General features: G+C 34.2%; 1 protein-coding gene across 1 annotated transcript in view; it reads right to left on the reverse strand.

Moving 5' to 3' along the window:
- LOC137394102 (protein mono-ADP-ribosyltransferase PARP15-like) overlaps positions 1-22986 on the reverse strand; it is a 28616-nt gene that overhangs the window by 3595 nt on the left and 2035 nt on the right. The window contains exons 2-9 of the mRNA XM_068080821.1: positions 21056-21274; positions 20732-20959; positions 18603-18698; positions 16543-16764; positions 14799-15020; positions 13121-13211; positions 12866-12996; positions 6166-6349 (exon numbers count right to left, since the gene is read on the reverse strand). Of these exons, the coding sequence (XP_067936922.1) occupies positions 6166-6349; positions 12866-12996; positions 13121-13211; positions 14799-15020; positions 16543-16764; positions 18603-18698; positions 20732-20959; positions 21056-21274 (1393 nt within the window). The remainder of the gene's footprint in view (positions 1-6165; positions 6350-12865; positions 12997-13120; positions 13212-14798; positions 15021-16542; positions 16765-18602; positions 18699-20731; positions 20960-21055; positions 21275-22986) is intronic.

The following is a 22986-nucleotide window of genomic DNA, read 5'->3' on the forward strand; positions in this document are numbered from 1 at the left end:
TTTGAAACGATGATTCATTTCATCGATAACATAAGCTATGAACGTTTGTGGTTTGACAAGATCGACAATGTCTGGATTTTCCAATGTGTGCATAAAGCCTTTTAGCATTGGAAAATGATCCAAATCACTAACAATATCATTGTGGAATACTTCTAACTTTCTTTGGTAAGCAGATATCGTTTGCCAAAGATGAATAACATCTTTTCTATCACCTTGCAGCTTGACATTCAGATCATTCATGTAGCTGAGCAAGTCAACTAGAAACACCATGTCCACCATCTTCTGTTCAGATCGCAGAAGTTCCAAGAATGTGTTAGCTTCTTCTGTATCAATCTCACTAAGGAAGCTGTCCACCTCATTTCTGAGCATCCACACTTGACTCAAAGCTTTGCCTTTGCTCAGCCACCCGCGAGTTGGCAAATTTAAATCATTAGTAGAAATTGAAACTAATATAGATATAATATGAGTGATTGTTTCACCAAATAACATAAAAACAACATAAGAAATCCAGTTTCATGTGCTGCCAAGCTTTGTAAACAAGTTGCACATGACTTTTACATTCATTTTATATGCGTGCGTGTAACTTACCAGACATTATTGTGAGTAAGGAGCTCATCATATTCTGCTTCAAGGTTCTACAAGAAGGCTCCCAGCTGTCGATGGTGCAACGCTGACTTGTTTTTAAGATAATTTATCATTTCCATGACATTCAGCATAAGGTTATTGTAGTTAGCATTTAACTTAGAGCACAACATAGTCTCGTGAACAATGCAGTGGAATGGAACTACAGTAGGAGTAACATCCATGAGATGTTTTACAAAACCTGATTGTCTCCCCACTATCGCAGGTGCGCCATCAGTTGCTACTCCTATTATTTTATCCAGAGGTATATTATGAGTATCCATGAATGTCTTGAAAGCTTCGTACATACATGTATCTTTACCTGTGGTACGATTGGTTAGTGGAATCAGTGACCAAAATTGTTCTTGGAACGCATTGTTGGCAAAGTATCGAACAAATATACAAAGTTGTGCAACATTATTAATATCCGTACTTTTATTCAAAGCTACGGAAAAAGCAGTACATTCTTTCAAGTCATTCACGACTTTCTCTGTTAGGTGCTCTGCAATAGTTTCAATTTGGATGGTGGTAGTTTTGCTTGAGAGCTGCACTCCTTGTATAGCCTCATGGATATCTTTTTTATCAGGAAATAGTGTTTTAACAGTGTTCAGCATACATTCTTTGATAGTCTCGCTTTCACTATACGGAGCCATGGCTTCACCAAGAATGTGAGCTCCTTGGTAACTAGAGCAGTGCATCTTTTTTGAATAGAAGTTGCAGATTTTATCATATTCATCTGACCACGCACTTGCTGTAACAACTTCTGTAGATGCTCTTTTCTTCTGACAATTCCAGTTGGATATCTTCCATCATGGTCTGAGTGGTTTTGTATTGTAATGTCTGGCGAGGTTTGATTGCTTATTTATAGATATTGTTTTAGAACAGATTAGGCACACTGGTTTATTCGCTACTTTATGGAAGAAGAACTTCGCAGTCCAATCTGTATTAAATGATCTGTTTTTCCTGTCCACTGATGTCGAAGCCATGTTGTCAAATGTCTCTGGTTATATTCCAAAAATAAAAGCTAGGCAGTGTATAATGTGGGGGGAATTTCTAGGCCATCTAGGAAAATCCCCAGATCGAATAGATGATTGATAGCGCAGTAACTCATATAAAAAATTTCAAATTTCCGATAGAAAATTCCTTAATTTGAAGAGAAGGAAAACAGTTAATCATCCTTGTCTATATTGGTGCTACTACATTTACAAATTGACATGTTTGTACACATATTAAAATTTATTATAACAAAGTAATTTGTCACCAAACCTATGCTGTGCTAATCAGAATCCATATAAAAATGTTACTTATCTTAAGCATTAAAAGGGCCACTGAAAAATGGCCCCAGGGCCACAGGTGACCCTGAGGCTCCCAGTAGTCCACCCCTGCTTTAGAAGATGAAAATATTTGATAGATTTAATAATTCGCGATTTCACGAACAGACGATTCCGTGAATTATTAATTTCGCGAATAATTAGTTCTATTTTTAAACACAAGGGAGAATAACTACTGCCTCAAATTAAAAACTAGTCGCTAGACAGACGTAGTAAACGTAGCAGAGTTCCAATTTTTTTTCAATCATCACCGGGGCTTTGAGTTAACCCCGCTGCCAATGCGTCACACTTCTTTACAAAATTATTCAAGGTTGTCACAAGTTATTCGGAATTCGGCACAGCATCATCATCGAAAAAAATCTCCTGCAGTTCTTTACGTTGAAAAAACTCATAACTTATCACAAGTTTTTGGTTCACCAAAGGCCTCCAAATCAATGAACATTCATGAGAACCTCTGAATTAACCCAAAAATTCATAGCTTAGCATGATCGACATAAAATTGTTAGCTAAACAGAAACCTAAACGCGGTATACGCAAGTGAAGGTTTTACTCTATTGCTAGCAGCTTTCACGGATTTACAGGCACTTTCTGTTACCATCACAGAGGGCCACCATACGGAATGGGTTCACCAATGCAGGAATATTGGAAACATGATTATATTATATATATTCATATGTAGAGATATATATATTCAAAATATATATACATATTTAAATATATAGATATAAATCTATATAGATATTTCTTAAGGATTTTTAGAAATATCTATATAGAGATATTTTTTATGTATAAATATATTATAATTAATTACAAACTTGAGTGTACAAATAAAGTATTTTAAAAACAAATAAAATTTTACAAACAATGAACGGAGTAAATAAAAACAGTTTGACCCATACGGTGGTTGTCTGGCGATAAATTTAAACTGATACTCTTGATAAGTAAAATGGGTAAACTGGGTAGATGTTAAAGGCGATTCTCTTGCTACTACATGCTGATAAGGGAGTTATCATCAGAACTCTCCTTGTAGCTTACTAATGCAACGTTCTGCCAGGTGGCCAAAAATTTGTGCTCGTAAAGGCGTTCTTGTTCCATTTTTAAAACAGATATATTCTCCTCGTTAGCAGCTGCTGTCACTTCTACCTCAATTTCAAGACTTCCCTGAATGATTGATGATCTTCTAGGAATGACATCCACGACCCTTGCAGTCATTGTGCCTCCGTGTATGATGAAAAAGCTGCTTACTCTACTTATTTCACAGGGTAGATGACCAACCGTTGGCAGTCTGGGTTTATTAGCTTTAGTGCAAATAGGTTGTGCAGATTATTGGGATCTCTCTCTCTCTCTCTCTCTCACGCTAAAACAAATAACGAAGCGGTAAGGATGGAAAAAATAAATATTGCGTTTTACAAAAGAACCAAAGGAAAATTCAATTATTAATTTCAGAATGGTTTTTGAAAAAACTCATTACTTACCACAAGTTGTTGGTTCATCAAAGGCCTCCAAATCGATGAGTATTCGTGAAAACTTCTGGACGCAGCAAGAAATTTATAGCTTAGCATGATCGAGTCGGAGTTGTCAGATAAATAGAAACCTAAGCGCGTGTTGTACGCGTGTTGTACACGTGTTGTACGCATGTGCGGCTAGGAATACGCATTGCTCTATTTCTAGCCGCAATAAAGTTAACTCTTAATAGAGAGTGATGGCCAGTGATTGTGTTCATCCGCGACTAAATTAGTCTGCGAATATGCATGAAAAAGGCGGTTTGCGCTAAACTTAACTCTGCGAATATTTTCATCTTGTAGGGTAATCTGACCACAATTATTTCATTGTATATCAATGTAGCCACTTGGCCTAGTGGATAACATGTCTGTCTGCAAACCTGGAGGTGATGAGTTCGAATTTAGCTCGAAGTGAACTTTTCAGTCTGAAAACTTTATCGCTATAACTGGACACACGCACGAGAGACAAACACTGAAATTTATACATGTACTAGCTGTTAAAAACCAGCTTATAAACAATGAGAGTTGCCTGCCACTCGCTACTAGTCTGGCACATTGCCAATGGATAACTTGAGTAAGCTTACTAATAAGAGCTTTCAGTAGAACGCCATGACTTTGCTGACTTTGCTCTCATGTCCGAAAGTCATAGCCTATTTGCTTCCATATAGCGACATATATCGCCGAGTAAAATTATCAAACTCTGTGGTCTAGTTAGTAAGGTATCAGACTGGTAATCAGATGGTGCGGAGATCAAATCTCTTGCTTTGCGGAATCTTTATTCCAAGATAATGCTATAGCTGGGCGAATACGCGGACAGAGAAATTTTGAAAAATATATAGATTATTATGATGTTATTAAAATTATGAAAGCTGTGAAAACAATTAATTTGTTTTCACAGCAAACAGGTGTAAACTGAAAAAGAGTTAAATATTAAAAGAATGTCTGACTGCGCTTCAAACCACCCTAAAAGTATTACGTTATCACTTACAAAAATGTTACAATGGACGTTTGCAAACTTGTTTGTCAGCGTCATATTCATGTGTGAGCCACTGCTGTGAAACATACTAATATAGGTCTACTAGTATATAGTGGAGTTCATGAATTGGCTCTATATAATAAATAACACAACTAGATACATATCATACGTCTACTAGTATATAGTGGAGTTCATGAATTGGCTCCATATAATAAATAACACAACTAGATACATATCATACGTCTACTAGTATATAGTAGAGTTCATGAATTGGCTCTATATAATAAATAACACAATTAGATACATATTATACATCTACTAGTATATAGTGGAGTTCATGAATTGGCTCATTATAATAAAGAACACAACTAGATAAATACCATAGATCTAGTAGTAGGCATGGAAAGTTCAATCTATATATATATTTCTCAAAGTTTGTGTGTGTATTCGTGTATCTGTGGATGTGATTGTCCAATTATAACAATTATTTTAGCATTGCACCCACGCTTTACGATGCCTCAGTTAGGAAATATTTTGGGACCTAAGTATATGCAACACGATTCTTCTTCGTCTATTTTTTCGTCAAAGCAAATTTGTTCCGCCCCACGATATCAACGATAAATTATCTCGAACTTGAAATTCAGCGATTTGTGCACTGATTATATACGTTATTAAAAGATATACCTCACTGAACTCGCCATGGCGACTTATCCGTATTTGTTTTCCAGTATATCCAGTATCCGCTATAATAAAAACGATTCGCAAACAAATAAATGATAAAATTTTTGTTATAAGTTTGAAGTTTACTAAAATAAAAATACATACTACAACTACCTTCAAGTATGTGTTCAGTACACTAAATTGATTTAAGTTAGATTCAGCGTTTATGTTACACGTCTGTCTCTAAGATAAGAACTCTCCACGCAGTACATTGTAATGTTATATTATCTTGCAGATCATAACCACAAAATGCACTAAAGTCATTGTAGGTACCTATAGTTACTTAGGTTAACATAGTATTTGGGTACTATTTTTCATGATGATGATTTTTACCAGGAGGTGATTACATTAAATAATGACTATGGGTTTCTACACCACTACAGTATGTATGTCTATAGCCAATGATATTTTTGTACACCAACACTAAAACGAACTGAAATCATATAATTGTAGAGCAAATGATTTTTCATTGTAATCGAAGCAAAACAGACTATATTTAGCAATTACTCTTTAATGATTTCACACTTACATTTAAACATTTTTACCTTTTTATTTTTCTTTCTAATCTATTTCAACGAAACAATTCTTTCAAGTTATGAAATTTTTATTTAAGTTATGAAAACCTTTACAGTTGTTTTTATTTTCTCTCTTAATTTATTTCAACTACACAAAACACTTCTCTCATTATATGTAGTTTGAAAGTTAGAATGTCAAATGTTGTTATATGTTAAATACAAATCGATTTTCTGTCCAAAGACTTTTTTATTACCCGGGCAACGCCGGCTAGCACAGCTAGTAAATATATATTTCAGCTATTTTACATATTCTGCTGTTTAACCCAAATAGAATAATCTTACTATTGAATACTCTTCTATATCATTGTTATCGATTAGCACAAATTTAGTAGATATATATAGCCTTAGTTCTTTTACTTTCTGTTATAGCTTTGTTGTCAAGTGTTAATGTAAAATACCTAAGTGTAATCTGGATTTATGTCTCATTTTAATGAACTTACATGCACTTCCAGCAAATGCCCTATCAAACTTCGTCTTGGCTATAAGACGTACGCTTTCTTCCTTTGTACCATGCCAAAGAGGAGTTTTCTCCACCTCCTTCTCTTGCTTGTTTAGTCTCTGCGCTGCAAATCTTCTCTTGACACTATACAGGGTGTACCTTTCAGGATTCTGAATTCGTATAATCTATGAACACAACTTGAACAATACAGAACAGAACTGTAATTAAAAGTAATTTTTACAATTTTATATTAGTACTTCTGCAAGTAGACTTGTATAAATTATACATGTAAAGTATCAATAAAAACGAGGGCTTTGAGTGAAGTCTACAACTTTAAAAATGTAGTATTATAATGATGTAACAACATAATCACACGATTATGCATTAACATAATATGGTAATAATGTAATAACATAAAAATGCAATTAGGCAATAATGCAATAACACAATTATGAAACAAAATAACAATGCAATAACGCAATAATGCAGTAGTGCAATAACTCAATAACACATCACCTAGTAACGTAATAACACGGTAATGTAAGATCTTGTCTGTTTACACCTTTTCTAAGTTTTTGAAAATAACTAGACAACTTATTACACTCACATATGTTTTGTCACTATTGGGTTAGACAAGAACAGCAGTCAGATCCTATCAAATATAAAAAACAATTGCTAATTATAGAAATACTGAATTTCTGATAAAATTTCGAGAACTTTTGTTTAAGTTCATCTTTAAGAGTGTTTCTAGATTTCCTCAGCATGAGAAATTGAAAAATTAATTTTTGAAAATGTCTAATAATGAGAATATTCTGGATTATTTCATGTTGAGTTTGTTTTCTTTGATAAACTATATGAAGGAGTCGTGTTTAATAATCTCACAAGTAAACTACGGATGTTAGTCTCAATAATAGCTACAGGAACGGATGGTAGAGTAAACATGGAACTCAATCTTTCCTTTATGAGTCTCAATATGCACAGAGTTGCACAAAATTAGTGCATTTAGCATATTCATCATTCAATACAGTGTATAAACATGGTACATGAGTAAAAATAAATGGGAAGCTTTGCCAGTAGTCTTTTAAAATATTTCAACTTTAGTTTTGTACTCACTCCCATGATTTAACAAAAAGTACGCCTTGCACAAACTTTTATTCATTTATTAAAAGTTTATTAAAAATAGATACCGTAAAACCTCTAATTGAACGCCGCCTTTATTTGAACACCACCTTTATTTGAACGCCACCTCTATTTGGCCGCCACTACGAGAGAAGGGTTGAAACATAGAGCGCCGCCCTCTATTTGAACACCACTTCCATTTGACCACCACTTTGACTATCTATCTTTAATCTTTATGAACCCATAATATCAAGTGATCAGTAAAAAAGAGTCTACAAAATCTATCAACCAAATCTATCGTTCACATTATTATCAATCATTTCTCTCATTGTCCAACTCCAAAGCTTTTCGCTTTTTTGTGTTAAAACTTTGAACGCAACATCATAGAAATAATTAATATTGGTCAGGCTAATAGCAGACCTTTGTTTAACACGGTCTTAATACTTCGAAGGACATGCATATAACAACGGTTTGCAAGTTTTGGGCTAAAGGTTGCTCTTGTGCTAAAAGCAACGGCAAACGCTAAAAAATTGTTTGGGCGCTAATATCGACTAGTTCAGCAGTGCAGTAGAAGAGTTGAGGCCAAAAGAGATTGTGGACACTATTGAACAACTAGAAGATGTTCGTTCCATCGAAAGCAACAATCAGAACGCAGCTATCCGAGCAAGCGATGCAAATATTTTTGTTTTAAAAACGTTAATTTTTGTTTCTGCTAGAAGTATAAGTATGGTTCGTTTATGTCACTTGTTCATGAATATATATTTGTATAACTTGATAGATTATCAGTATATAACTTTTAATTAAACTAATTATTATGCAGATTTATAGCACATTTTTAATAGCATCCTTATGGCTATCTTAACATGGTTTACAATGGATGGATGCTTATAGCTCCACTTCTATTGCAAAAAAAAAGCTCGCTTTGGCTGCCAACTGTAGCAGAAATATTAATGAGTTTTTATGCAACATTATTAAATATAGATATAAAATAAAAGCATGTCTTCAAATTTAAAAAGACATAAAAAATTGGAAATGCCAACAAATTGCAAAGAAGGACACAGGCCATTAATCACTGCAGGTCAATTGCAAACAATAAATACTAGTAGATATATTTTAATGTAATAATATGTATATGCTATTCAACAAAAGCCCTATGTATACTGAAACAACTTTGGCCAGCCATGTATCTGTTGTGAGGTGAAGCAATGTCCACTTGTTTTTTGGCTTTTCTCTGAGTGAAGAACAGTACTTGCATTGCCGGCTCCATTTGAGCAAAATGCTGGCATTAAACACGAAGTCATAGTGATTACATTTGTCTGTCACAGAAGCCAATAGCAAAGATTGATTAACCTGTCTTTGTCATTTCTTTGCCTTTCAGCAAATCTTAATCTACATGCTTTTCGAGCAGTCCGTTTGTTCTCATCATTCCAATGACCAGTAATGTATTTTGGCAGACATTTTTAGAAAACTAGAAATTCCACTGTCATACAGCCCACGACCAAAGTGATATTGGGAAAAGGAAAGGGTACTGATGGTTGGGAAATGCAATATTAGCAGTCAAATAGGATAACTGCAATGGTAGCTGTAATGTACTGGGTGTGGGTGTTATTATATACAACAAATAGCAATAATGAAAGGAAAATATTATATGTTTATATCTCTCCTCCTGCAAAAAGAGAAATGCAATATTGGCCAATATTAGAAGTAAAATGCACTGATATTATTAGAATAACCAATATTATTAATATAGTAATAATAGCAAACCAATGTACAATTTTGTTTACATTTCAAAACGTCTTAGCTAACAATATCACAAAGTTGTGATACTTATATAGATTTTTAGAAAAGCTTCATTACGTAGTCATTGTTCTGTAGTCATCCAAACTTATATTTAATTATTGTAATAATCTCCTTAGAACCGTTAGAAAAAATATCATCGAATATCCCTTTACTTACACTGCGTTAGATTTTTAGAAAATCTGTACCACGTAGTCATTGTTCTGTAGTCATCCAAACTTGTAATTAATTATTGTAATAATCTCATAAGAACCGTTAAAAAATATCATTTCCTTTACTTATACTGCGTTGGACATCAGTTAGAATACGAAAGTACTCAAATGTGTCGGCAAATGAAATTGAAAATGAAAAAATTGAAATTGGCAAGAATGAAACGATTTCTGTACTCCTATGTTAATTGCCAAAACCTTCGGCAATTCGACAATGCTATAGACTGGTGAAAAGTGCAAGTTTTTTTTCGTGAAATGCACAAGACTTCATCGTTCTATTCTCTGTCGCTCGGCGTTTCAATTTTCGGTCTTAACTTTTATTAAACCAAGCTTTTCAAGCGTTTTGTGACGATTTTCGTCCAAATTAATCTGTATATTTGTGTATAATCCGATCAGATGGGTTAGTTTTAGGAATTTGCGGTAATCTTTCAAAGGCTTGGTAACATATTTAAATAGGGTTATATGCGTTTTGTATCATTATTATACTTAAACGACTTTACTGAAAAATAGTTAAATTTGTTGATAGGATTTTGTTGCAAGGGTTTGGTGACGGCCGTTAATGGATAATTTTTCGGGAGTTGTGTGCACATGTGCATTTATCATAAATCTCCCAATCAATCGCTTCACTCTTGTTTGGTTGTGAGATTAAAGATTGTCATGAATTCAAAAAATATTTCATGACTTTTGCCTTCCAGCCTCTTGCGCATCGTTTAGTCTCTTACACAACCTCAAGTCTTTTACTCAACCTCAAGTCTCTTACTCAACCTCAAGTCTCTTACACAACCTCAAGTCTCTTTCTCAACCTCAAGTCTCTTACTCAACCTCAAGTCTCTTACACAACCTCAAGTCTTTTACACAACCTCAAGTCTTTTACTCAACCTCAAGTTTCTTACACAACCTCAAGTCTCTTACACGACCTCAAGTCTCTTACACAACCTCAAGTCTCTTACACAACCTCAAGTCTCTTACACAACCTCACGTCTCTTACTCAACCTCAAGTCTCTTACACAACCTCAAGTCTCTTACACAACCTCAAGTCTTTTACTCAACCTCAAGTTTCTTACACAACCTCCAGTTTCTTACACAACCTCAAGTCTCTTACACAACCTCAAGTCTTTTACTCAATCTCAAGTCTCTTACTCAACCTCAAGTCTTTTACTCAACCTCAAGTCTCTTACTCAACCTCAAGTCTCTTACACAACCTCAAGTCTTTTACACAACCTCAAGTCTCTTGCACAACCTCAAGTCTCTTACTCAATCTCAAGTCTTTTACACAACCTCAAGTCTCTTACACAACCTCAAGTCTTTTACACAATCTCAAGTCTTTTACACAACCTCAAGTCTTTTACACAACCTTAAGTCTTTTACACAACCTCAAGTCTCTTGCACAACCTCAAGTCTCTTGAGGTTGTGCAAGAGTACCCTGTTGTACTTTAAAAAACAGGTGCATGTATTCAGAGACGCCTCAAGAAATCATATTTTAAATCCCACATTAGTTTTCTATTGTACACGGTATTTTTATTTTGCTTTAAAGAGCCATGACTTGTTAACGCTAATATTATTTTATCAAAATTGTCAGAATCCTCTGCGTCTACATTTTTTCAAAAATCTTTTATTCGAACCCTTTAGTTCTGTAGCGTTAGAAAAGTGAATAAAGCTCAAATCTATTCAATGACTGCATCGAATAACGATTTACATGACGAGTCTTGATTGGATGAGCGATACAGATTGACCGCTGAAGTTTTGTATACATGTCATGACAATATTTTTGCCAAGAAACATTTTGAGCTCTCTTCTTATTGAGTTCAGATGGTTATCTATATTTACTCAGTATATAAACAAAACTAGGAAATATTTTTTCTATGGGTGAATCAGAGAATTAACCAAAAATATTGATTGTTTCTGATGCAGAAAAATTGATGTTTATTTTATTCTGATCTGTAAATGAAGATACAGCAGCAAAGCCATTACCTAAAAGTTGGTGCACAATATATGACAGTATGCAGAGGTGGAACGAGACACGAGACATCTTGAGTATTGACCTGTCTTGTCCCGGATCGATCTCGTCTCGACCTAACTATTGCCAAACTTGAGACAGGAAATAGAACTAAAGCGCCTGCGCACGGCTGTTAAAACATGGCTGCAGAAGAAGGAAAATAAAGTTGCAGGAAATAAAGTAAGACCTATTCAGTAGATGGTAAAAATATACATGTACGAAGCAATATGTTTATAATAATTATTATCAATCAAGCTCAAAATTCTTAGAAATATATAACTTCGCTATTTTAGAGCAGTTTGTGTCACTTTTGTTTACAAAAAATACATGCATATTGCTATTAAAATGTTGTATTTAAATCATTAACACCAGGAGAAAATTCAATTTAAAAAGAGGTTCATCAGTTTCATATATCAAGTGCGCTAGTCCTTTTGCAGTGAAATCATCACCAAATGCTCATTATTTTACTGTCTCGAGTCTCGTCTCGAACTTGAAAAACCTGGCTTGTTCCACCTCTAGTTAAACAAAAAGACAACTAGTGAATTTACACCTGTGTAGAGTATTTACTCATGCATGCAAAAATTTCAGCTGTTTTCTTAATGTTTTTCATTGCACATGTACAGTCAGTCATGGATAACTCGAACTTCACGGGACCGAGCGAAAGTGTTCGAATTATCAGAGCATCCAAGTTATCAGAACACTGTCACAAGTCCATGTATTTACTTATTTATTAGTAGATACATGTACTATAATATAAACAAACTACAACAAATGATACAACAAACTATAATATAAATCAAAAGCACAAATGGCTTGTTTCAAATTAAATGCTTCTAATGTAAAGTTTAAAACGTTTTTATCAAAAAGTATGTAGAGATTTTTCAATCACTTGAGATTGGTTCGTTGTTTGAGGTGATGTTATTGCCAGGACATTCTTTAGATTGACATTGGCAAAACTTGATCGTTGTTGAATTGCTCAAAAGAAAAGACATCTTTTTCTTTTGAGCGTTTTACTCACGATCAATTTTGCCTATTTTTCTTGAAGTTTATGCAAAGATTACCTCACTTTACCTCACTTCCGAAGGGCGATCACTAAGCGGATGTTTGGTATAAATCAAATTTCACCAAACCTTTAGAAAAGCCGTTGACAAAAATATTTTGCCGATGGTGGTAATAACGACGCTTATGAATTACGAAAAGTTGAGGTTTACCTCCATGGCTTGGAATAAAGTGATTTTCTAAAGCGATAACAACCGTTTCGGTAGCCGTTGGGCAGAAAACAGTTCGAGTTAACAGTGTTGAGTTCGAGTTATCTATAGCAATTTATCATTACGTGGGAACGGACCAAAGAAACCATTCGAATTAACCATGTGTTCGAGCTATCCGTGGGCGAGTTATCCATGTTTGACTGTATGTGGTTGCTAGGCATGTAAGAGTTAAAGATTTACATGTAACCATAGTTTAAGGAAGGAAGTGATTTCATTATAAATACCTCGTATTAGCACTATTATCGTGGCATACTAATTTACTGCTCCGCTCTGGTTTGCTAAAGCAACTAATCAACAAGTTAAGATACTAACCTCTACGATTTCTGCAGATAATCCGATTGTACGATTAAAATGAGCTTTTACATCATTCCATTCAGCTGTTCCCGTTTGCACTTTAAACTCCTTATAGACATGCAGAGGTTTTTGCCAATGAGATGGAAAGTCTGCATTAGAAATGATAGAAAAGAAGATGAAATATCGATATATTCTTTTGGTTCAGCATTTTAAAATATATTATATTATAATATGGAACTCATGGCATCAGTGAGTATATATGAGTAAACTCACTATAAGCAAGCTTTGGGTCCTCCTCAGATGGTTTACGGATTTTCTCTAATACTTGGGCTGACACTTTGGTACCAAATATGTCCTCAAATCCCTACATTAATTTAGTGAGAATTCGTTAGCGATAAATGTATGTATGTTCTTACAATACTTTCTGACTGTTTGCAGTTTCAATGGTTTCCATGGTACCCCAAATAGCTTGATAAGTTCTATTGATAAAATCATTATGTTTAGTTAATAGAAAGATGAAAAATCGTTCATATTTGCTCGCTTCTTAATACTTCAATATGTACGCCATAACACTGATGAATTTGTTATATATTTTAATGCAGTTGAAATATAACATAATGAAACACTCAAACAATTACAGATACGATTCAAACCAAATTTTGCTAGTAAGCTACACATAAGTTGTTGATTGAAGTTAATGTTGGAGCTCCTTTAGAAATGCTAATATAAAATTTGCCCAATTATCCCTAGCGCTGTACAGAGGGTCTTATTGAAAGGCACTTGTGACAGATGTTTTCATGTAGTTACTCTCATTACATGTCCATATACTGTATGTCTTATAGGTTACTGATAGGCCTTTTCACCAGTAATTTAACTACATGGGATATGATTAGTGTGCCAAGAGTACACCACTTTTAGAAATATCTTACAAAGATAACCATGACTGGAATAGCCACATCCGAGTGCCTCTATTTTAAAATCGCTGGGTATTATGCACATGTTATTATTCTTTATTTGGTAGCTATGTGGGTGGGCAAAGTAATATTTGTGTGTGGGCAGTGTGATAGATAATATGTATGTGTGTGGGCAGTGTGATAGATAATGTGTATGTCTGTGTGGGCAGTGTGATAGTTAATATGTATGTGTGTGTGGGCAGTGTGATAGATAATGTGTATGTCTGTGTGGGCAGTGTGATAGATAATGTGTATGTGTGTGGGCAGTGTGATAGATAATGTGTATGTGTGTGGGCAGTGTGATAGATAATGTGTATGTCTGTGTGGGCAGTGTGATAGATAATATGTATGTGTGTGGGCAGTGTGATAGATAATGTGTATGTCTGTGTGGGCAGTGTGATAGTTAATATGTATGTGTGTGTGGGCAGTGTGATAGATAATGTGTATGTCTGTGTGAGCAGTGTGATAGATAATGTGTATGTCTGTGTGGGCAGTGTGACAAATACAATGTGATAGCTAAACAAATGCTTTTGTTTGCTAGGTAAAAGCTTTTCATGCTCTATTTCTCCTGATATAATCCTGGCAGCGCAGTGCTACAGGCAGCACATGTACATAATCCTGGCACCTTCTACTCAGCTGTCTTACAGGCAGTACATGTACATAATCCATGCAGCCTCTACTCAGCTGTCTTACAGGCAGCATATGTGCATGATCCCGGCAGCCTCTACTCAGCTGTCTTATGGGCAGCACATGTGCATGATCGTGACACCTTCTACTCAGCTGTCTTATAGGCAGCACATGTACATGTAAGTAATCAGATCATACAAAAACTGACACCCTTATTTCACAACGTCCACATGTTTTCAATTTTTGATAAACAGGTTTATACAACATAAACTAACAATAAAATCTCACAGTAATAATTTGCTATGAGGTACAGACCTAACCATTTTGCTGTTAGCTAGTCATTTACTTGACTAGATGCAGAGTAACCCTACCTTTTTAGTCCGGGCATCCTTGTCAAACAGCACAACAGTAATGCTTGACACATAACTACATGGATTGGACGCCTCAAAGACACCAGCCGCTGTCCGGAAACATTCAGCGACAATCTGAGGTGGGTACCCGAGGAGACCGGTTGCAATGGCTGGAAATGCAATAGATTCAGCAGCCATCGATTCTGCCTTTTTCAAGCAATTTACTATTAGCTCTGTCAGCGCCTATAACAATTGAAACTAAAATTAACAGGTTTTTACCTTTTTTTCTCCTTCAACAAAAACTGTAAAATTGTTTTTGTGGCACTACTGTTTGTAACGATAGCTGACTCAAACATTTTGCCTAAGTAGTTTTGTCACAAAGTTAAGGTTGTTTGCATTTTCATTGATGAAGATTTCACAGAAACCTTAAGTTCCAAGTATTCCAGCTACGAAATCATAATTACAAGCTGATTTAGACTTCACTTCACAATTGCTAAGCTTTTCATTTAATCAGCAAGTTCACAAACAGAATTTATATGACAGCCAATAAAAGAAATCAAAATGGGTAATGTTATTATTTTGAAATGGAAAATTTTGAATTGCTTCGTTGCTATTTTTTTCCAGTGAGGGCCAAGTCTGAAAACTGTATCAGTTTTACTCTTCACATATTTGAGATTTGTCTCATCTTTTTATGAGTTTGACGTAAACAAGCCAAACATTTCAGTCTAAGGAAGTCAATTATCTGTAATCTATCAATGTGACCAGTGCTGTACTGCATATAGCTGTTGCTAACCATTAGTGCTTTTGACTTCTACTTGAAGAGCAGATACAACAACCACAAATCACATTTCAAAAACCTCAATAAAAGGAACTAAACTGATTTTAGGGAACAGATTTGGTGTCTAAAGAATAACAACACCCTATACAACCTAGTAAAGCATTTAGAAGTCATTTGGTACATATTCCAACATTAATACTAAATGATCTAAACTGTTGGATTACAAAAATACACAATAACCAAACAAGAGTTATCCTCTCTCATTAATCAGAATGAGTTGTCTTGACTTGTTGGTTTGCAAAGGAATACCTGCTGGTATAATAGCAAGCTGCTTTAGTGAAAGCACAATAAAACAATATCAGTAAGCTAACATCATTATATTCCTGTAACCTTATGACTGAGGTCTAGGATATATATAATATCTATAGTATAGAAACATTTATACGATATAAATACATGTATATATACAGTATATATGCCATACATAAATACAATATATATATGTATATATATATATACGGCATATAATTATGTACAGTATATGTATACAATATGAATAGTATATATAATTATATATACAATGTATATATGTATATGGTGTATATATATAAAATAAATATGTGTGAAATAAATAGATTTAAATTTACATCCCTTAGGCAAGAAGACCTCCAAAAGAGAATGTGGCCAAAAGCATACATCCTTTATATGTCAGATTGAGAGATTGACACAAATAAAGGGGTGGATGTTCTCTTGTAGCAACATGTGCTTTAGTGAGACTAGGTATGTCAGCTAGCTGCTGAATAAAAGTTTTAAAACTTTCCATCACTCCTTTAAAACAATGATAGCGATGTAACAATCGTTAGCAAATACTTTCTTATGGCTGCTATTCACACAGGAGCTCAATTTTGAAATTTTTAAAATTTTAGACATCCAAAAAAGTTTTCAGCAGATTAAACAACAACATCACAGTGAGTTACCACTGATTACCTTTTCAGATCTTCCTTTAGAATACGATGGACAGTTGATGTGTATAACATATTCACACGAAAGCCCATAGCCATCGGTAACTAGCAATTCTCCAACTCTTAAACAAACTTTCTTGTTACATTCTTCTTGTAGCTCTTCACCAGCTTTCTTGAGCAGGGCCGAGGCTATTCTTCCACTTGACAGCGACAGACTACTACCGGTTGAGTTTACAAGTATGCTCACCTGTATTAATAATGGACAGAAAATGTGGTTCACCGTCGGTCACCAGAAGCACAAAACAGATCTGTAGTGACTTCATTACAGGCCACTATAATGTACACTTATATACGGTAGAATATAATATATACACACAAGTACTTTTGTTTAGATATATATCACTTAGATATATATATTCTATTTATGTCCTATTTATAAATAGGACATAAATAGTCCTTCTAAATAGTTATATAAATAAGATGTGAATAGTCCTTCAAAAACGATAGATAAAAAAGTGAGTTTGAGGTGTTCTTGCGATGGATTAGGCAATTTACATATATTTCACTATTTTACTACATATATATATAATATATACATATTATGTATATGCCTTTATGCGTATATATATAATAATCTATCTATAATAATACAATAATATGTGCATAATAATAATACAATAATAATATATTTATATATACTAACTCGCTCAAAGGTCTGGTGGTATCTCAAGTTTTTCACATGCTGGGGCACTCGTATGTAGAGGTATGACTACATACAATCTTAATGAAAACCTGTTGAGAATTTATATCATATGAAAAAAAATGGACTCACTACTATGTTTAACTAAACACCGATTGGCTTTTTTAAAGAAAACATTTGAATATTGTAGCAAATCTAAAACAAGTTGGCTGGCTCCATAATAAAATTTACAAAAAGATTGGTAGCATTGTCATACATTTAGTTCTATCTTAAAACTATCTAATAAACCACTAGAACAACTTTAACATTATACAAACTCTGTAGGCATGCTGAGTTGCAACAACTTTAACATTATACAAACTCTGTAGGCATGCTGAGTTGCAACAACTTTAACATTATACAAACTCTGTAGGCATGTTGAGTTGCAACAACTTTAACATTATACAAACTCTGTAGGCATGCTGAGTTGCAACAACTTTAACATTATACCAACTCTGTAGGCATGCTGAGTTGCAACAACTTTAACATTATACAAACTCTGTAGGCATGTTGAGTTGCAACAACTTTAACATTATACAAACTCTGTAGGCATGCTGAGTTGCAACAACTTTAACATTATACAAACTCTGTAGGCATGCTGAGTTGCAACAACTTTAACATTATACAAACTCTGTAGGCATGTTGAGTTGCAACAACTTTAACATTATACAAACTCTGTAGGCATGCTGAGTTGCAACAACTTTAACATTATACAAACTCTGTAGGCATGCTGAGTTGCAACAACTTTAACATTATACAAACTCTGTAGGCATGTTGAGTTGCAACAACTTTAACATTATACAAACTCTGTAGGCATGCTGAGTTGCAACAACTTTAACATTATACAAACTCTGTAGGCATGCTGAGTTGCAACAACTTTAACATTATACAAACTCTGTAGGCATGTTGAGTTGCAACAACTTTAACATTATACAAACTCTGTAGGCATGCTGAGTTGCAACAACTTTAACATTATACAAACTCTGTAGGCATGCTGAGTTGCAACAACTTTAATATTATACAAACTCTGTAGGCAAGCTGAGTTGCACTGAAATATTATAATTGATTTTGCCAAATGACTCATTAGTCATTTGGGTTGCAGATACTTACTGAAAATATTTCACAGGATGTACTTACGTGTATATATCAACATTGATATACGGTATATCTTTACCTAAACCTTTGTCTGGTTGATAAGGTACTAGTCTATGAGGTACCTGATTAGTAGGTCTAGTAGAAAGATGTTTACAAATACGTAACTAAACCGAAAATATATTTACAGCCAAAAACAAAACATATTTACAGCCACAAACAAAACATATTTACAGCCACAAACAGGTACTTACCTCTTCCTTTGTCAGATCTCCGATGCAGACCTTCAGTAAGTCTACTTTTGTTGTCTTCTTTTTTTGCTTTAGTCCTTGAAAGAAGTCTTTAAATGTCTATAGAATTACTTGAATAGAAACATCTAGAACACACCCTAGACCTGATCTAAGAGTAGCAACTATATTGAACTATCAAGCTGCTCATTAGTGTTCGATAGTGTTTGTAAGCGGATGTTAAATTGAAAGATATTATTGTCTACTGGTTTTTGAAACAGCAGTTCAAGAAGTACAAGGAGTATAACTAACAGCTTGCACAAATACGAATCTGACAACTCAGTCTTGCTCTAGTTGAAGTATTTGAGTAACATTATCTAAACATGACAATTACAAGCAAGGCAACTTGACTTTTCAAAATACTATGTTATCAAATTTGAAAGACTACAGCTAAACTCTCTTGCCTTTTCAAAATTTACCAATAAATTTGGCCATGAAAATATTTTGTTTTAAAATGTGCTACTATCAAAGTTGTTTGCTTCTGAAGAGTTATGCTTGTAGTTTAGTAATTCTTGCTTCCGATTTACTTAAAGGTTGACATGCAACAAAATTCACATTACAGTTATTTGGTATCAAAAGATTCACCATGTCTTACTCTGTTGTGTTGTAGGTGCAAATATGTGGAAATGTGATTACAAGTTCTTAAAAGCTCAAAAACGAACAGTTAATCGCTGCCATCACGAAACCGCCGAAATCAGTTTATTTCTCTGACGTAGTAACTACATTTGGTTATTATTTTGTCACGTGATGTTCCCACGTAAATTGAAAGGCCAATAAAAGGCTCAATATAAAACTTTTTGTAGCACTAGTTTATGACAAACACTTTGGGTTTTACCGAAGAGCCCTTACCAAATATAGATGCTCGCTAGTTTACAGTTTTGTTTCGGCTTGGTCTCATCGTCTAGTCGCAATTTGATCATGTGACCCATACTTTCTGCCAAACAGCGCGAATAATTTCTGCAGAATTTTTCGACTATCACAGGTGACCAACATGCTCGTCATGTTTATCTGAGGATGATATGCATTCCTTCGAGCTATAATGTTAAAAAATTAAACGAATTTTTACGGTAGGTTTTGAGATATCAGTGCTCAAAATGACAGCATTACATTGTAATGATGAATGCATACATTGTAATCATTACAATGATGATGAAATAGACGTGTAAGAACAATAGACATGGTTTTATTGAATGCGTGAAGTATATTTGTGAAAATATTTTGACGAATGAAGTTGCGTGAAAGTGTAAACAGAAGCCATCTTGTACAATTACGTCCCATTTGAGCCGTTTTGGAAAGAGATTCTAATCTACGGCGGTTTCGTGATGGTGGCGATTAACTGTTCATTTTTGAGCTTTTAGGAGCTTGTAATCACATTTCCACATATTTTGCACCTTCAACACAGCAAAGTAAGACATGGTGAAACTTTTGATACCAAATAACTGTAATGTGAATTTTGTTGCAGATCAACCTTTAACATTAGTCTCTCAAACTTTTTATAGAATTTTATTCATAAATTATCCTACAAGTTCATCTCTTTATATATGTTTAGGAACAAAAATCACAATCACTTGTCGGTAAAGTTATTGAGTTTACAGCAACAGATTTACTTTCCATAGTTAAACATTAACTACAAATGTTAAACTAAAGTTTTGTAAGCGACGCAATATATTTTCAGTTGCTCACAACAGGTGTTAGTTTCAAGAGCACCAACTAGGAGCTAGTTAACAACGTTCTCTCTTCTCTCTCCCTCCCCTTCTTCCTCTTTTTCACCCTCCCCATCCTTCCTTCTCTCAATAAAACAACTTGTGTAAACTGTTTAAAAAAAGTAAGCAAAATTGTTATACTTTAAAATCCTGTGTCACACTCATACCCAAACAGTAGATCTAGTGTTCATAGTTAAGTACTGCTAAAAGATGAGGCTTATATTTCGATGGTTCTATACCAATATATAAAATTTACCAACACGAAAATGATTACAGTTAACCCAATTACGACGCTCAGAAATAACAGTTTTATTCAAACTAGGTTTCAAAACTTTAGTATCTTCTGGCCTACATCGGAAGAGTGCTCAGTAATAAGGTGTGCTAGAATCTAACCTCCATCGCAAGTTTGGCTCCAGCATCGTCCAAAATATACATTTGAACATGCGTCAGAGTGCTGTTGGGGTATTTTTGACAGAACTTTCTGATAGCTTCAATAATGGATTTAGCAATAATGCCGAGTGGGAATCCTTTAGCACCTCTGCCCATTGCTGGGAAAGCTATAGAGGTGTGCTTTTGTTCATTGCACTTCTCCAGACAAATGAACATTATCTTTCGTAACTTCTACAGAAACAACATGGTATATGATTTAACACATTTCTAATTAAAATAATCAGACCTACATAACAACTGACTATCACAACATAATTCTACTCTCACCTCTATGTTTTTACCATTTTCCCAGTAATGGCAGTTACAATGGAGAATCTCTTTGCACTGCATGCTAAAACCTTTTGTCTGAGCAACAGCACCAAAGGCAAGTGGTGTTTTTCCTTGACACGCCTCATTTAGTTGGGGACCAGCCTTATTAACTATAGTTTGAGATAAAGGAGCGTTGAAACTCATACTGTCATTTGTTGAGTTCACGATAGTGTCTGCCTGTAAAACAGTCATTTTGAGTGATATGAACCAGAGTCTTCAAGAAGACATTCTGCTCTGCATCTAAATTGACATTTTCAGAGTCGAAATTTGAAAAAGTTTTGTCAAGAAAGAGAAAAGGAAAAAGGTTTAGGTTTAAATATTAAAACAGAAGTTATCATGAAGGAGCTCAAAGTTTAGTCATGTGATTAAAACACTAAAGAATTGAAAGTTTCTGTTTTTCTGTTTTAACATAGCGGTTGATCTTTTATTTTGGTAAGATGCTCAATGATAAGCTACCTTGTGACAAAAACATTTTTAAATTTTGTGCAAAAATAGCCTTTTTCAAGTATTTGTTTATGTCATAAGCAAATATGGAATCGTGCCCCTTGGTCTTCTCTTATAGAGAAAATACTTTAAAAATCTGTTGCTTAAGTTTTCTTCATCGTTGTTTTGCTCAATGACTACTACAATAAGACTCGGGTCAGTCTGAAACCACTGACGTCAGATGGTGATATTATTATAGACAGAATTCAGACTTGCAAAATTGAGATTGGTAAACCAACACTAACACTCACACCAACTGACTGCCTTTGGGTATATTAGAACTATTGTGCAGCTACTTCTTGTATGTGATTTATTCAAACACCTGCTATTTTCCACAGCGCATTGGACTGCCAGAGTGTCTATACTTTATTACAAGTGTGTAGAGCAATAAATTAGCTTGTTTTAGTAATTTTAAAACAGTTAAACCGTCGCATACTGTCTAAGTTTTCTTTGAAATATTTAAACAAGTTTTAAAAACGAAAAAAAGTTGCTGACATGTGAAATATTGCAATATTTCGTGACACATGATAGACTTACATTCATCTGCTAAGCTTACCAGATATAATGCTGATTGATAACAACCCACCCAAAATTATAATGCTAATAGAATTAGCTCCATGGCCATTATTAAGCTAGATTAAACAGGGCTGTCCTAAAGTTTACGATATACCGGTAAATTATAACTTATTGCCAATAAAATTGCATTTATCGAATTAGCCAGTTGATAGTTGATTCCACAACTGTAGAAAATAAATGTTGTGTTTTGTATTCATTGAGTAAAACAACTGGTTTAAATACAATTGTTTCTTTCTTAACCAATTTTGCAAAGTGAATCAACTTTGTCGCTATCGATTTTTCTTATTGCTAAATATATTCCCCCTAAATACCAAATGCAAACATATTTATTGTGTCAATCTACTAGGTAACTTTGAAATGACTACCCACGATATCAGAAAATTACAAAGTATAATGGTAATTGTAATATTATTGTTAATTTTAACGTGGGATTTGTGTGGTAAATAATATATGTATATAACTTTCAAGGTTACCTTCACTAAATGTTCTGTCTAAAAGGTACAGTAGTAACATTCCCTTAAAAACATGTAGATAGAAATAATTTTTGGAAACAGCTTAATCCATAAAATTTCCTTTAGTTGGAAAAGAATTTTAATAAATGTTCACTGATATGTAGATAATTGTGGCATTTTATCAAAATACAAATACTCTGAATTATGTTTAAATCAATTTTGTTGCAGAATTCTTCTAATGAATTTAATTTTATTTCGAACAATACAGAAGCTTAATCATAGCTGTCCAGTTAGTATAGTGTGCTGCAACTTAATTTAACAACATTGATATGAGAATCAGTAGCTCACAGTGCATAGTGCAAAGCAGACAGTGCAGAG

The sequence above is a fragment of the Watersipora subatra genome, chromosome 4, assembly GCF_963576615.1.
Source record: "Watersipora subatra chromosome 4, tzWatSuba1.1, whole genome shotgun sequence".
Taxonomy (NCBI): Eukaryota; Metazoa; Bryozoa; class Gymnolaemata; order Cheilostomatida; family Watersiporidae; genus Watersipora; species Watersipora subatra.